The sequence below is a fragment of the Pterocles gutturalis genome, unplaced genomic scaffold, assembly GCF_000699245.1.
Source record: "Pterocles gutturalis isolate BGI_N339 unplaced genomic scaffold, ASM69924v1 scaffold17602, whole genome shotgun sequence".
NCBI classification, from domain to species: Eukaryota; Metazoa; Chordata; class Aves; order Pterocliformes; family Pteroclidae; genus Pterocles; species Pterocles gutturalis.
In genome coordinates this window covers 72,803-90,123 of record NW_010108273.1, presented here as the reverse complement: position 1 = coordinate 90,123, position 17,321 = coordinate 72,803, and the positions used below count along the sequence as shown (strand labels likewise).

Sequence of the window (17,321 nt, the reverse complement as noted above, 5' to 3'; positions counted from 1 at the left end):
CAGTTGCAGCTAGACTCACTGTCTAGCTTATAATGTGTTTATGCTAGCTGAGGAATGAATTAAGTTACTTCATAGGATCTTTCAACAGAAATGCCAAGTGTACACTAGCATCCAAGTGATTAAAAATATTGCACAGAAAATGGGTCCTGTCTAACTTCTGAATTTCACCGGAATTGGCTTCTTCTTAAAGAATACAATATAAAACTGTATTTATGAGTTATTACATATGAATGGAGGAGATCATAGCAATAACGGTTATGCGTCAGTTAACTTGGATGTACAACTCCCACAGAGGTTAATGTGGAGCCAACAGTAAGGTTAGGTACAAAACAGCATTCATGAAATATCCAGATCTTCATGTGGTAACTGCACCTAAGAGAGTATTTTTGTGCCAGCCAAGTAGGAACTATTTCCATCAAGTATCTTGGTATGGCATACTCTCCTTTCATAGACACACATTTCAGGTGTCTTTTAGGACTTGGAAATAGAAATTAGTCCTGAGTCTAAGCACTTCTAAATTCTCCAATTATCCCAGGTAATTATCCTCAATAAGTTTCTGAAGACATAAGTTTCATATACAGATGTGCCTAGTAATCCCTTAGCATATTTGAGAGTTACCTTGATGTGTTTCCTGGGTACACTCTAAAAAAGTAATATTAAGCGGTATGATGGTATAAGACTTCTTGGGATACTACTACCTAGAAGGAATTCGGTAGTCATGGAGTATTCACTAGCATTTGGACAAAGAGATGACACATATTTTTACCTGGCTGCTTTATAGCTGTAAACACTGGAGAAAGGATAAGACACTAACATACCCTTGCTGCTTAATCTTTGCAGATAAGCAAAAACTTATGTACCTTTTAGTATACCATAAATATGCAGGAAACATTTGCTGCATGGGTTTAGAATAAAGACAGTAAACTATTCCTGCTCCCACTCAAATTATTGGATGTAGTTCTGCTACTGAGTTTGTCAGTATGAGGATTGGGCTTGTGGTTGCACATGTCTCAGAATTCAGAAAGTCTTCTTCCCATGTGACTGACTTTTTAGGATTAAATAAGTTTAGCTTCACATAAAAAAAGCCTTAGCTGGTCTGATTACAAATGTCAATCTTCATTCTTTAAAAAAACCATAGCAGAACCTTCTCTCAGGAGAAATAGACGGTTGAGCAGAGATGCATGGGAAGAATGCTTTCAGGCCAGTGATTTTGGATGGGCTGCTTAGCACTGGAAGCATCAAAATGCTCTTTGGTTTGGAGGAATGTGAAAAGATAATAAGCTTACGGCAAACACCTGAAAAATTCTTTACCTCAAAGAGCCATGGCAGTTTAGCCGTGTGATTTTCTTAGCTCTGATAGCTGTAAATGCACTTTCATATTTGATAGTTTTCTAGCTCATTGCTATAAAGAAGCCCCATTAATTAAGTCTTACACACGAAACAAACAGGACAGCATGTGGGAACTTTGGCAGTGGTGTTCATGTGGACATTCTTACTTTAGATTAGCTTTTTTATTTCTGATCTTAAGATGTGCCCATAGGCTTAGAATGAAAGAGCTTTTTGCCTTTCATTCTGGTCCAAGGGAAGTGGTATAACTAATTTCTCTTCTTAGGCTATTCCTATCTATCTGCGTTTTGTAGAGGACCAGCTAATCAAACTCTCTTTTGTGGTTTAAATTAGCACAGATAACTGATGGGAATCACAGAAACAGCTTTTTATTCTGACTTGGGTGTAGGGACAAGGGGTTGCCTTGAAAAATAGTATTTTACTCCTATTAATCTATAAATTATTTATTTGTGGCCTTTAAGCATTCATTTGACTGGATGTCTGAAAAATAGTACTCTGAGAAAAGTTAAAAGCATGCAAGAATGAACAGGTGGTTTGAGGAGCTACTGCAAGCAGGAAGGACCATCTAGAAATACCAAGTTTCCCAGGTTCCTGCCAGAATCTGCCACCTGCCTTCTCTCTTTTGAGACTTTGTCCTGTGGAACAGTCTCCCCTCTCTTCTGCTTGTTTTCTCCTTTTTTTCTCAATATGCCAGATAAGACTGAGTTGTGGACAATCAGAAGAGCCACGCTGCATCTATAGCTCTTAGGAGAGTTTCTTGCTGGTTCTAGCATTTCTAGTGTTTATATTAGGAAGAGGTAAATTTACTAATTTTTAAACAGCTGTAGAGTGTACTTAACCAGTTTTAAGGGGAGGGAGAGAACCAAGTCTCTTAGTCTGTGTTTGTGTATGTATTTATTTTATGGCGAAATCACTGGAAATTGGGAAGATTCTTCAGACATATGCCTGAAGTGTAGATTTTTGCAGGGTTTTTTTCCCCCCATATCTATTTAACATATATTTCTGCTACCAAAATATTCTAGCCAGAGGATAAAATGCTGCTGACACATCTTCAGGCTAAAAGCAGATGCATAGCTAACAGTACCTTTTTCTCTATTTTGTAGGGAACCTTTTTACAGGAAAATGAATACTTTCCAGTTCACTGGAAAGTCTCCATTTGTTTCTTTTCACTGATATTTTGATAGTATCAGCTGCTTAGAAGTATGTGTCATTAATATCCTTGACCAACACATATGGCTTTAAATGACCTTAAAAGGGTGCTGCCTGATATATAAAATAAACTTAACAAAGGTAACAGCATCTTGGGAGCCCAGATTACATAGTGATGAAATGCGTATTCCCTTTTAGCACTGAAAGTCTTGGAATCTGTTTTAATTAGGTCAAAGTACAAAAAATAAAACAAGAATTTCCTGGCCTCATCCTTGTTTTGCAATTACTGCACATAAAAATACAGAAAGAAAAATATCCCAAATAAGGAGGGAAGTATGATTAGGCCAGCAGGGAATCCTGGACATTTGAAGGGAATTGACAGGATTGCTGGACAACTAGGTGGTCAGAAGAAGCAGATGGTACAGCTGGTTAATAATGAAATATATTGATAGAGTTGTGTTGCAGTGCACAGAACGCAAATAACATGCTGTTCAGTGTGTCAGGGAAGAGATAAACTGTCAGTTTGATGGAGCCAGGGACTAGAGTGGTAGAAGACATTGAAGTTCCAGAGCTTAGCATGAGCCTGGGGACAGTAATGCAGCCCTAGATGCTAATTCACTAGCTATCATCTTCCTCTTTAACACACACAGAAATATGCATTACCTTTGCCAGCAGCATTTTAAAGTGCAGCTTGAAAACAAATAGTGAGATAATACAACTTTATAATTAAAGCTGCTGAACAAGGAACTTCTGGCAAAAATATCTCCTTTTTTAAATGTGTATTTTTTCATTTGAAAAATTTAGCCATCATGGCTCAATCCTTCAAACAAGAAGCTTGTAAGCACTGATAATACAGATGCCTCTATTCCCAGCCTTTCCAGCTACTTTAAGTGTTTGAAAATATGAAAAGGCTGTAATGGGTGTACTTTTTAATCTTGGCTTTTTTTTGAGGAGTAATTTGCTACATGGTAAGTAATAAAATATTGCCTTTGTAGCTTTATGTGGAAACACTTGGGATCCAATTTTCAAATTAGGACATCTACTTTTGACTATTAACAGCTAGATTTTTGAAAACACTGGAGAATATTTTCCTAGCTTCAGCAGAAATTGCTGGACCCAGATTTTCCAAAGAACTCTGCTTCTGTCCAAGCACCTCTGTATTGACCAAGAAAAAATTGTTTAGCACCCTTCAAATCCTCTTGTGAGTCTAGCATCAAGATTTCCTTTACAGAATCTTGTCATCTCTTTAAGCTTCTCTGGCTCCAGTTGTGGTTCTTTAGCTCTTTTGATCTTTCAGGCAGTAAAAAGCTTTTCCAGGCCCTCATGCGATGAGTTAGGCATTTATCGTCAAATAGAGCATAAGTATTTGCTGGAGTGGCCTGACACAGACTGCACAGTTGGCAGCCAGACCCATGCCTTACAGTCTCCTTTGCATCAAAGAGAAGGCACTCAATTCTAATGTGCTGAAAGGGGATATTTTACTATTCTGAAAATCCAGCTGCAAATCATGGCAAATACTGATTAAAATTCAAAGTTTAAATGCCTCTTTGTGAAACTCCCTAAGTACAATTAAACCAGAGGCTCAGAATCCTGGTAGGAAGTGGCGTCCAGGGACACTAGCCTTGAAACCTTACCAAATAAAAATCTTCACTGAGGTTTGCAAAGGCCTCACTTATGTAATTTTTTTTTTCCTATTCCTCGTGAATCTTTTCTGATCCACAAATGAATCCCCAAAATTTCCTATGTAGACCAATGTTTTGCTTCCTGTAACCTGCATGTTCTGTCCCTGAGATCATCCTGACCAGGTTTCCTCTTCTTTGATTGGACCCCTTCCCGTCCTAACATGTTTTCCAAAGGGATGTAGGAGATAGTTCCACTGCAGTCTTCCAGCAGAGGCATGATACATTCCAACTACAGACATACTGTGTTGGCAGTCAGTGCAGCCTTGTCACTTCTGAAGCAGGAGTTAAGAGTATTCTCATATAACTCCTCTTAAAACTGGGCAATTTTCTGTAATGCATCAAAGGCCAAATTTGCCTATTTAGTTTTTGTGTTGTTTGTGCTTATTTAACATTCCTCAGAACTAATACTGACATCTCAGTGGCTTTAGAGGTACTATGGTTTCTCATCCTAATAAGTACAAAAATATCCTACCTGTTTGTTACTACCATATTTATACAGAAGTACCCCATGCCACATCAACAGAGTGGATAACTCCATTCTTCACAGAAATTCAAGCTCAAGATAGCCACCCACTTCCACTGATTGGTGGTAGTGTGAACTTTATGATGAATTATGGAATGATTCCTGATGGAAACCTGAAGTACACGCAGTGCTTGCAGCGTGTTTTTCCCACCACCTGGAGAGGTTCATCATAGACAGGGTCCAAAGCTTAATGTGTAACATTTGCCCTCTCCTTAAACATCAGGAAGAACAGATTGTTTGGTGGAGCCCTGAGTTCCTTCTTAGAAGGACTCTGATGTCAGGATGATGGGCTTTATATGAGAAAAATATGGACGTCGTATGTTAGGCCCAGGGAATTCAGAGGAAGCTGAGGACCCCTGTAAGACATATAGTATTTGGGATCCAGTTTTAGTAAGACTCAGATAGAACTGATTAGTAATATCTCCTTGAACTGTAAATCATTTTGTAGCATAGAAGGAACTAGTTTCAGTCTTAATGCTAGCTGTGGCAGGTTTGTCTATGCAAAATCATATGGCCTTATTACCAAATACTGCCAGCTGGTGGGCCCCCAGCAGTGATCATGGACAGCACATCTGAATAACTGCTCACCACTTCAAATAAATATTTACTACAGCCATAGTAGGCTTTTCCAGCATAGCAGAGTGTGTTTGTAAGAATGAATTCTTCACCCTTCCCTCAAGCTGATCACTGCTTACAGGAATAAGCCCAGTCTCACTAGGCACAAAAATAAACGCCACTCATTTCAAGAGTGACCTGCAGAGTTAGGGCCAGAAAAAGGACTGGAGTCTGGAGTACTATGCTTTTAATACAAATATAAGGTCATTGTCAGGGTGAAAAGTACATCCTAGCAGAGGTTATGATTTCTCCTTACCCTTTTCCCATTCTGACCTCCCCCAGAAATGCCGAGAACCCACTGGAATGTGCTTTGCCCTTTCTGGAGAGGCATGGATGATACACCCGCTGCCCACCCCACCCTCTCCTCTACCCGCCCACCCCCCCAAGTCCTTGCTTGCTGTTCTGTTTTTCTACTTTCCCTAAGTGCAACTTACTTTAAGCATGCATTATTATTAACATCCTACAGTAAAATTAAGCTATTGTATAACCCATTTGTCGATCTCAGCCAATTTCTTCTATCTTTTTCTGTGTCTAATTATGACGTACATCCAGGCTGCACGTCTTTTTTTTTCCTCTCCATGTTTATTTTAAAAAGAAGTGATTAAAAAAAGATCTATTAAAAAAAAAAGCAACACTTCAGGGTGGTGGGGTTTTTGACCAACAATTGGAAACAAATTTAAATGGGAGGGGCAGGGAAGGGAAGAGAATCCAATTATTAACAAAAAAATATCCAAATGATGAAAGTGTCCCTAGACTGCTTTGTCTGTTCCTTTCAATCTGTGCATCTGGTTCGTCCATCTTTGAAAATGTGTAGAATAATTTTTTCTTTAAAAATAAAATTTTGAAACCCCACAATTGTTCTTATCCCCCTTCTTCCTGGGAACAAAGTGCTATTTTAATTTTTTTGCTTTTTTTTTTAGTATATCTCTACATAGTTATATTTTGATGTATTTCTTTTCAATGGTTGAATTTCTATCTTAGATTTGGTTTGTTCCAATCTAATAATGGAAAAAAAAAAACAAACAAAACAAAAGAGTTATGAATTGTTTTCTGCAATTTTTCCCTCTACTTCCCTCTTTAAATAAGGAACTACTTCACTGTGAGAATCCCACAGCTGTATTTTTGAGATTCTCCATGGAATGTGAATATAAAAGCAATCTAATTTGACAGTGGTGACGGGGTGTGCCAACACAGTCATTACATTCGAAACAGTGATTTGATGTACTCAAGAAATTATTGTCTCAAATTATTGAGAATACTGATGTCAATTTGATGGACTTCAGAAAAGATGATCTTTAGAAGGAGCAGGCTGTGGGTAGCTACAGATGAAGTTGTTCTAATTCAAATGCATTAAACTAGTTTCCTTGTTTTTTTGGTTTATTATCCGGTTGTTCTTCTTATTATTATTAGTTTGTGTATTTTTACTGCTATTTTTAGTAGGGAAATGTTTTAACTGTTTTTATAATTTGAGAACTTTTAATGAAAATGTAAATATTAATACTATAATTATTAATTTTTTGTAACTTGCATGTTGAAGAAGTTGCAGCTTAGGGTTTGTGAGATTGTCAATGTTAGAGTTCTGTTCTTTCTTTTTGTTGATGGGCATGAATATGCTCATTTGTTTTTGTATATTGCCCATCCCTTCCTTACAGCCAGAAGCTCTAATGCTGCTAGATCACTCCGTACCGCCCTTACATGGACATGGCAACTGACTTACACATTCACTCCCATCATCTTCATCTCCTGTGTAGTACACTCATAGATTTTTACACTCCCACTCCATCCACCCTAGGCATCTCTTCTTCCCATAAGTTCCCCTCCACCACCCCTTTCTTTAGCATTGTTAAAATTTTATGTGCAGTCATCCATTCCTTAAAACACACACACACAAAAATTACAGAAAAAAAGAAAATGTTTAAAAAAATATATATCAAATTGACCAAAAAGGCAAAAAAGCAACAAATTTTGCTTTTCAAAAAATATTATATGTATAGATATGCAAACAAGCAGAAGTAAATTCTACAAAATGTACAGGATTTTTCAACTGTAATATGCTAACAACTTTACATAAGATAAAAAAAAAATACAACCAAAAAACAGCAGAAAAAAAAACAACTTCCAATTTGTTAAGGTGCAAGATTTTTTTCTTTTCATGTTATGTGGTGTGGATGTATGTGTTGTTGCCTCCCTGTATCGCCCTTTGTTGTAAAACAATTATATTAAAAAAGAAATAATAAACATTTTGCTAAAAAAGTTTTTAAGAAACAACAAGAAAAAAAAAGCAAGTTACAAGAATGTGGCAATTCTACTTGTCCAAGAGCATTCTTACACAACTTTCTTTTGTAAATTTTTCCTTTCATGCCAAAAAACATGCGGGCAATTTGTTGATGTAAGTTGACTGTTATGAAATCAATGTGGTATGCTTTCTAAATATTTTTATGTATTTTTGTTTTTTTTTTAAACAAAATAATGTTTTTTTGATTTTCATCATTTTTTTCAGTTCTCATAGGTTTTAATCTTTCTTTTGCTGATAAAGTGAATGACTTGTTATGTTTTTCATTTTTCTGATCTCATTGCTGTGGCATTTTTATTTTCTGTTAAATGGCTTTCTTTTAGGCAAAACATATAAATTAATTTATTTATTTTTTAATAAGTTTGTATTTGCCTTTGTGTTATGTGCTCTTTGTATATTGTCGATAACCAGATTGTATTGTGCATAGGAGGGAGTGAAGGAGCCTGTGATAGTTTGCTCCTGTTGTTTACTGGTCCCTCTCTATAGTTTCCTTTCCCCTTTCCCAAGATGAATCACCAGTAATGCTACTTTCTGTCATGATACTTAAATTCTGTGTAGCCTGGTGGTGTAGCCTTCACGTCAAGTGAAAAACGGTGAGACTTCTTTAGCATTTTGATAGCTCTCAAGGTCTTCTTACTGCAGCTCTACATCATTCCCACTTTATTCCCATAAAGTGATTTATTTCTATCAGTTTTCTTCATTACTGATTTTCTGCCTGTCGTCCAGTCTAAACGATACTCTCAAGTGTACTCTTACCAGGTAAACGCACCTATCATTTTATGACTAGTATCAGTCTTGCTAATGTAGTCCAGAAATGGTACATTTGGCAGACACTTTCCTACTGCAAGTCACGTCCTGAACTTCTAAAATTTCCTTGCTTCAAAAGAGGATTGGATTAATTTATTTTAAAAAACAATGAGCTTTTAGTAAAAGTAAGAAAAAGCTGTACTTCCTTACAAGCACATATGTTTTCCTGCATAGTAATGCTGCGCTCAGTAGGTATCTCAGGTTCAACTGTCAGGTCCCTCGAACAATTGACACTGAAAACAGAACAAATAATTATTCTGAGTAGGAAGCTGTCACCAGTTAATTGTAGGAGTTTAAAATTGAAGAGAATATTTTTTCATTTGAAAAAGACCTACAACAATCATCTAGTCCAACTTCAGGGAAGGCCAAAGGTTAAAACATGTCATTATAGGGAATGTCCAAATGCCTCTTAAACACTGACAGGCCTGGGGCATCAATCACCTCTCTAGGAAGCCTGTTGAAGTGTTTGCCCACTCTTTTTGTAAAAAAAATTCTTCCTATGTCAATTTAAACCTCTCCTGGTGCATGTTTGAACCATTCCCATGCATCCTATCACTGGATACCAGGGAGAAGAGATCAGAACATCCAAATCATGATGGGAGATGGAAGAGGGCATGTTTCAATTGGTTCACAGCAGCTCAGTGTCTGGGACTGAAATACTTATTTTTTGCTCTAGAATCCTGCCTGCAGGCGTGATATCAGGTCCTCTCTGAAAGGAATTAATATCTTTTTCACTGAAACTGTTTGCACAAAGGTGACCAAGAATTTACAGCGTTGAAACACAGCCCAGCATTAACATGGGATTCATGACCTCTCAAACTCTATACCCTCCTGTTGCTCATGAGCCGTGCTTTAGGAAGCACTGCAATAACTACTGTCTTTTAATATAGTCTGGGGGGCTTAAGAAAGCTTTTCAACCAACTCCATCAGAAGTAGAGTTTCATCTAATCACTTTGAGGACTATATATTCTCTGAAAGGAAAATGAGATATTAGAGATGAAAAGTTGCAGTATTCCATTGTGGAAATTATGTTTTTCTCTCTACTACTGGCTGTCAATTGTAATTAAATCAGACTGCAAAGAGCAGAAAATATTAAGAATGTTCATCTACTAGTTTTCGTGTTAGCATCATCTTTCCTGTGAATCAGGGACTATGTTCTGAATAATTACCCCAGAGGACTCAAAGGAGAATTAACTAAAACACCATTAGACTGAAATTTATGAACTCAGTCATTTAATAAGGAATTATTATGTTGATACAGAGGGGAAGAGGGTAAGAAATTATTTTCTGTGGCAAGTATTTAATACTGAAAGTGAAGTCAAACTTCAGAGGAACAGCCTAAGAATAAAATGCAGATGACAAACTTTTTGAATGCAGAGTTTCAAGTACCTGCAGAAATTGATGAGTTGTGTAGCCTTTCTGGATGGCATTTATAAGCTCTTCAACCACAGCTGGAAAAGAGAGAGATGATAAGGGTGTGTCCCTTGTCTCCCTTATCGTCATCAAGAGAAGATGACTCTTTCAGGCTTCATTTCTGTGTGTCTTTTCTCCTGTATCACTTTCATGCCTGAGACTCCAGTGAAGTAGTCGTGACTCTAAAGATGAAAGCTAGAAGCTGTTAGAATTTTTCAGGGTTTTTTTTCTCTTTTTTTTTTTTTTTTTTTCTTTTGGTGCCCTCTGCATTCATGATTCGCCCACAACATCCTCACAGTTCATAAGGCTTATATTAAATTTTTAACACACTGTCTTTTCCAGTGGCAGAGAACTCTTACTGTAGATCAGCCTCGGAGGAATTACATATCTATAAATACTCTCATAAAGCAAAAAGCAGGGCAGCTCCAAGGTTAAAGTGGACCTTTTATATCCCAAATGATCTTGGTCATCTAAAGAAAAGCACAACTCTGTGAAAATAGTATCTGTGCTAGATTTAAAGGCTAACTTTTAAGGAATATGTGTAAACTGTGTTTGCTTTGTGAAATGAGAAGGCCAAGCAGAGCACTGGGCTGTTAGTATAGTTTTTCGCACCTCACAGACCCCAGTTCTCTCAGTGCTGCTTCCAGTTTGCTGTTCAGTGATTTTTTTGCAACTGTGCTGTTGATGGGTAAATGAATTTTGCATCTGTATCACTGCAGAGGAAACCATTTTATCTGTTTCCCTTTTGTTTAATTTTTTGATGTTGTGTTGTCAACAGAAGCTTTTTAAAAAAACGTATTTCTGTTTGGGAAACATCCATTCCCTGCTTCGGAGAGAAAACACAGAGTAGGTAAAAAAAAAAATCTGGAAAATCCTTGAGAAATCTGTGGATTGCTAAAGCAATCCTAAAGTTGCAGCATACCAGTGAACACTGTTGACTGGTGCTCAACAGCCAACAGAAAAAAAAAGGTGTAAAGAAAGCCGTACCTATCAAGAAACAGTTCGTATTATCCAAAAATAGAATCTAAGTCTCATATGAATATTTGTTTTGAAGGCGTGGCCCAAACTGGGTGACAGCTTTGCCATTTTGTTTTAATCACAGAATAATTTGGAAATTAAAACTGTAAATTTTCTTCGAGGATGCAAAGTGTTAACATAAAACATAAAAACATGAAACATAAAAGCTGTCTCAAATGGATTTCCCTTCCAAATTGCCACATAAGGTTTTTCAGGGGCTTCTCTAGCTTTTTCTAGAGAGCAGGTCTTTAAAGCATTTGCCTTCCACAGCAAACCTTTCAGGATCTGACTCCCACATGAGATGTTCTTGGCAACCAAGTGCTTTCAGAGCTTACCTTTAAACCAGCTTGGGGCCCCAGGCAAGAAGCACTATTTCTCCATCAAAGGACCACTGGCTCTAGGAAGCTTCCTGCTGCCTTAGCAGCCATATTGTGAAAGATGTCTCCCCCTTGCAAGCCCATGTATCATCTGCCTGTCATCACACTCCCTCTTGTGTCTCTTATGAGTAGAAATGTGGTACCAATAACAGAGTTGTTCGCAGGTGTGATATGAAAGTTTGCACTTGCTCCCCTCCATTGATGTTGATGATTACAATTCTCACACTTTCCTTGAAATTTATTTCAGAATTTCAGAATTTACATTTTCTGTTATCCTTAAATAACACATTTCTTTCAGACTGAGAGGCATTTTTATCACACCATTTTAAAGGATGTTTTAACTCCTCTATAAATCGCATATCCCAAGAAGTATTCATTGTGCTTGCATCCTATTAGACATACAACTTCTGTCTTGCTGAGTTTCGCATAGATGCCTAACATATCAATGAAACAGAGGCCAGCTTTGATACTGAGTGCTTTTTCTGAGTTGCTTTCTCCCACACAGCTTTTTTCAGTCTCACAGCTTCTTCCATTACAGACAGAAAGAAAAATAAACAATTCAAAGCATCGTTACCACCCTGACAGCCATCTCCCTGCTACTTCCAAAAGTATGTTGTCTTAAGTAAATGTAACAAATTAATTCCTTTATGGAGAAGTGATCCCTAATAAAAGACCTTTAACAGTCTCTTTATTTCTTTTGTATACAGGCAAACATAGTATGGATTATTGAACATTTTGGAATAAAACTAGAGATGAGATTAAATAACTGTGTTAATCCAGCCTTCCTGGTACAGAGAAGAGTGAGACTAAAACTTTGTAAAACTCATTCCTGATTCTGTCCTGTTGTCTTCCATCCAACAGACCTGCTGGAATCAAAAAGCTCTGATCTGCCCTCCATCATTTATGTGAAACCCCACTTACCTTAGCATCTCAAACTTAACATTTCAGGAAGACTGTGATCATTTTATAGTTGCAGTAGTCCTGATCATTGTCTCAAGTCCTCAAAAGTAACAAAAAAAAACTGTGGAATTGTGACCTGGTTTTAAGGCAAGGGTTACTGGGGCTAAAAAAGGTCTTTGTATTGAATGTACAATATTTCTGTTTTCTTCAAGAAAATCATTCATTAATAGAACCAAAAGAATTTCTCTTTGGAAGAAAACTGCCCAAAATATTGCCCCAGTGGCTGGCAGATCAACAGCATTCTGATGCTGTGTACCAGTATAATAGATTTTAAGAACAAAGGCATTTCAGAGCTCTAGATGAGCAATTAAAAGCTACCAAACTGATTATTTCCAATTGGGTGTCATAGATGGTGAATGAAAATCGCAGATTAATACTATTTTTTGACAGCAGAACACTGATCTTAAAAAACTAATTTAAAAGGATGCTACCTATCCCTTCCCTTCTGGAACTTCAATTCCTGAATTATGCAATTTGATTTAATGCTTGCTTAAATGTTACTATTTTTATTCTTTTTTTACCAGACTCATTGACAGTCTTTCCCTCTGAGGCATACTCCAAGTTCATCTTGGGACCACTTGTTTCCATAGATAATAGATACCCTGCTCTAACCATGGACAGGGCTTCTGGAGATACGTAAATCAAATTACATGCTCCATTTCTACATTGCACAGAATATAGCTCAGATGCACAAGCACAAAATGCTGTGGGGAAGACTACAGTTTCACTTCTTCCTTTTTTTTTTTTTTTAATAACTGTAGTTTGAAGATATTGGCATTATTTTACACATATAATACTTCCTCTATCCAGTAACAGAAGTGATATGAACATGCTGAGGAAGCTCAGAAAAATAAACATATTTAAAATGGCCCTTTGCATCTTAGCTTAAAACTAACTTTACATAAAAGTAAAGTACCACATTTGTTATTTTGGCCTAATTTCTGCCCAGGCATCTCTGGGATAAATCTGACTGTTTCAATTGATTAAACTGAGTCACCACTTAGTTTCTCATTAAGGATAAGAATAAGCCAAATTGCTAGTTTAGCTATCCAGATTTAATCAAACTGTTAAGTACCTTTCTCTGTAGATTGCTATCTTCAATATGTAATTTGTTCAAATATATTGCTCTCCAAATACATTTAGAAGGGATTATGATTTTAGACCATATTCTTTATAGAACTCCCCTGGACATCATTACTGGCAGTATTCAATGGGAAACAAGTGCATGTAACATATAGTGTGGATAGAAGAGCACAGAATTTTGACCCTGATGCTGTTCAGCATCATAACAATACCGAACTGTTCAATAGCAGTTATTAATACTTAAGTAAAAGCAAGAACTATTTATTCAGAAGATAAAAGTAATTCTGCATATCTTTCCTTAAACAATGGTAAGTATAGATCAGAATTTCCCATGCATTAGAAATATTTCCAACCGAACTGCAACCCTTCTGACAGATCTAGATGACTGCTTATGGTGTCAGATGAAATCTTCAATTTATATTTAAAGCAGCTAGCTTAAGTGGCTAGCTGAAGAAAAATTACCCAAGGGAGAATTTATACACAAACTTTCAAAAGCGATATGTCTCACCCTAAAAAAAGTGTCAGCGACCTAATGTCAACAGAAAACAACATGAACTGAACTAAGTGAATTAAAGAAATTAGTTATGCCTCCACATTAAAGTAAAACAACGGAGTGTTAATTATCCATAGGCTCAAATGCAGAAGTACAGTCATATTACAATATACAGACAAAACAAGACTTCTACCCTAAAAGTAGCAATATTGCTGCTCAGAAGCCAAATCTTGGAAATGATGCCCTGATTTTCTTGTTTCAGTGGCAGCTTATACTGTGGTAAGGTACAAATGTTATACCTATAGCTTTGTTGTTCTACTTCAAGAGTAGACCATAAGCCCACCTCATTCTTAGTCTTCTGTAGGCAGGTAACCATCACACTAGGAAAAAATAACACTGATCACAACTATCTGCATATCAAGAAGTAACAGTAGGTATGAAGACAACTTCTGCAGTACGCTGCTGGGCTCAAGTGCTAATTTGGGTCATCCGAGTCCTTATTCAGTTATATCATCAATCACAATAAAGTCTGCGTTAATTTTTAATCAAATCATAGTAAAAGAATATCAAGAAGAACCGAAGATCAAGATAGTATGGCATTAGTATCCCCAAAAGATGCAAGGAAAGGGACATCCCTAATGTCGAACAGAATGGTAAAGAAAGATTAAAAAGAGATGAACAAGCATTGAGTAGAGCTCTGTACCTTCATGGACCTCAGTAAGTATTTGGTTCTTATTCCACTCCTCACTTTTGCGAACCTTTCCCACAATTTAAAAACCAGGCAACAATCAAGAAGAATTGGATGAATGGTAAAAGCCTTAAGGAAAGGCCTTGGAAACTGCTATAGAAGGTGAGCAGACTTGAATGGCAGAGAAGAAATACCAATGTTATCTTAAATGAAAAGCATCAGAGAAGGAAAACCTGGTGAAATCTATCTCGAACATTGCTCTATGAAAGTCTAAAATAATTAAACAGTCTTGTAACCAAATGCTTAAGAATGATGACTACCAAAAATTGATGTCCACAGAGTCACTTGAGAGTATCTTCAAAAATAAAAAACCTTCTGTCCCAGAAAATTCAGAGTACTTCACTGTACATACCTAGCCTAACATAGGCTAAATGAAGGTGGAAAGGGAACATACAGCTTACCAACGTCAAAGCAGGGTGGGAGGGAAGAATGAAAGGCACTCCCAGGAAAGTATGTTGGTAGTGTAGTTAGGGTGAGAAACCTGATCCATGCCACTTTTTTGTGATGCCCAAATCCTCTACCACCCCTGAGTTAAGGAAGTGAATTGAAAATGGTGTATTGTGTCATTAAAATGTACTAATCTTTTTTTTTTTCTCTTTTCCATCCCAGGAGGTGAATTAGTTATCCCTCTACTTGTAGAAGACCCTTTAGATATCCCTCCTATTGCTACTCGTGCACCTTTCATTACACTTCCCCCTACCTTTCGCCCCCTCCTCACCATTATTGAGACCACCAAAGATTCCCTGTCCATGACCTCTGAGGCGGGGTTACCTTGCTTGTCGGACCAAGGCAGCGATGGTTGTGATGATGATGGCTTGGTGATATCTGGGTATGGCTCAGGGGAAACCTTTGACTCTAACCTACCCCCTACTGATGATGAAGATTTTTACACCACCTTCTCCTTGGTAACAGATAAGAGTCTTTCCACTTCAATCTTCGAAGGTGGCTACAAAGCACACGCACCCAAGTGGGAATCCAAGGACTTTAGACCTAACAAAGTCTCCGAAACTGGTAGGACTACTACCACGTCTTTGTCCCCTGAGCTGATCCGCTCCACAGCTTCGTCCTCGACTGGGATGGTCCCCAAATTGCCAGCCGGCAAAATGAATAACCGTGAGCTCAAACCCCAGCCTGACATAGTCTTGCTTCCGTTGCCCACTGCCTATGAGCTAGACAGCACAAAGCTGAAGAGCCCGCTAATCACTTCCCCCATGTTCCGTAATGTGCCCACAGCAAACCCCACGGAGCCGGGAATCAGACGGGTTCCGGGGGCCTCAGAGGTGGTCCGCGAGTCAAGCAGCACAACGGGGATGGTCGTCGGCATTGTGGCTGCTGCCGCCCTCTGCATCCTCATCCTCCTGTACGCCATGTACAAGTACAGGAACAGGGACGAGGGGTCCTATCAGGTGGACGAGACGCGGAACTACATCAGCAACTCAGCCCAGAGCAACGGCATGCTCGTGAAGGAGAAGCAGCAGACCTCAAAGAGTGGCCACAAGAAACAGAAAAACAAGGACAAAGAGTATTATGTGTAAAAAAGAATACTTATTTATATATAAATATATAAATACTTAATGAGATTTAACTGAAATATCAGAACCATTGCAGCGAACGAGATTGGGAGATATCGTTTGTGGGAAAAAGTATTGGGAAAAAAAATTTCAGCAGTGACTGTTAATGTCTCAGTCATCACTTCGAGTCAGCAAACTCTGATCTAATGTATTATAAAGCACACTTAGCGTTCTGGAGATGGCGCGCACAGCTCTGCTCTGTTAGTGAACTTGGACGTCTCCAAATCTCCTCCTCCGCTGAACTTTCTGCAAAGGTAGAAGACTTCATGGCTTACTTGTTTCATATCTCCAAGTGAGTCTTTAACAATGTTCGTGATCCCTGACTGTATCAGTAATTTTTCAGTTTACTTATTAAAAAAAAAAAAGGAAGGAAAAAGAAAAAAATGCAAACATTATTAAACAACAAAAAATATTGAACAAACTGATCTGGCCGTGTCCAGCATACATATAATTTTTCGAGATTGGAGGAGGGGAATAAATGATTTTGGAGATTGCTGGGTTTTTGGTTTGGTTTGGTTTCTTGGGTTGTTTTTTTGTTTGGATTTTTTTTTTTTTGTTGTTACTTCTGGGTGTGGGAGGGAAGAGTGGAGAGGTGTGGTGTGGGGGGGTGAACCAGGACATGAGTTGAGAAGAAATCTCAGAAAAAAAAAATCCATAATAAATAAAGAGACACTATCATCATATATGAACTCAAAAGCTACCCATGGTGTTTACTCTGCATATCTGGTTGTGTTGTCTATAGAATCCATCGTCTTGCAGTAAGTTGTTTGCTAACAACGCAGTGAAAGTGTCTGATGGGTGGTGCTGAAGAAAATTATTATGGAAAGCTGGTTCCCTTGGATCTGGCTCCAGTATTTGCAGTTGAACTGAAGAATAAATGGGTTTGGGTCTGTTCTGATCATTGGCTTTATTTGAGAATATCACTTAGTATGCATTAGCACAGCCAAAGTATGGTTAAAGGGATTTGACGATTGAAAAAAGAACACTTAAAAAATGGTTAGCCATTCTGAGCTGAATATACGGTGCAAAAATAAAGGAGCCTTCCTCTGGGTTCTGGTTCTGTGACTGATTTCAGTGCATGCAAAAAATAACAATAAATCAGTTTAATAAAGAGATCAGAAACATACCACTGGATTTCAACTTGTGACAAGACCCATAAATGTTGGAAAAGCTAAACACTTGTAAAAGAATGCAAAATACATAGTTTTTTTGACCTAAAACTGTTTTTCATATGTAATATTTT

At 37.7% G+C, this 17,321-nt stretch overlaps 1 protein-coding gene across 1 annotated transcript; it reads left to right on the top strand.

Annotated features, from left to right (window-relative positions):
• The first annotated feature begins 7,426 nt into the window (after positions 1-7,426).
• LOC104461116 (neurexin-3-beta) lies at positions 7,427-16,431 on the top strand. The gene is made up of 2 exons (XM_010072589.1): positions 7,427-7,705; positions 15,117-16,431. The coding sequence occupies exon 2, from the start codon at positions 15,257-15,259 to the stop codon at positions 16,040-16,042; it is 786 nt and encodes a 261-aa protein (XP_010070891.1). The 5' UTR covers positions 7,427-7,705; positions 15,117-15,256; the 3' UTR covers positions 16,043-16,431.
• Positions 16,432-17,321: the final 890 nt, after the last annotated feature.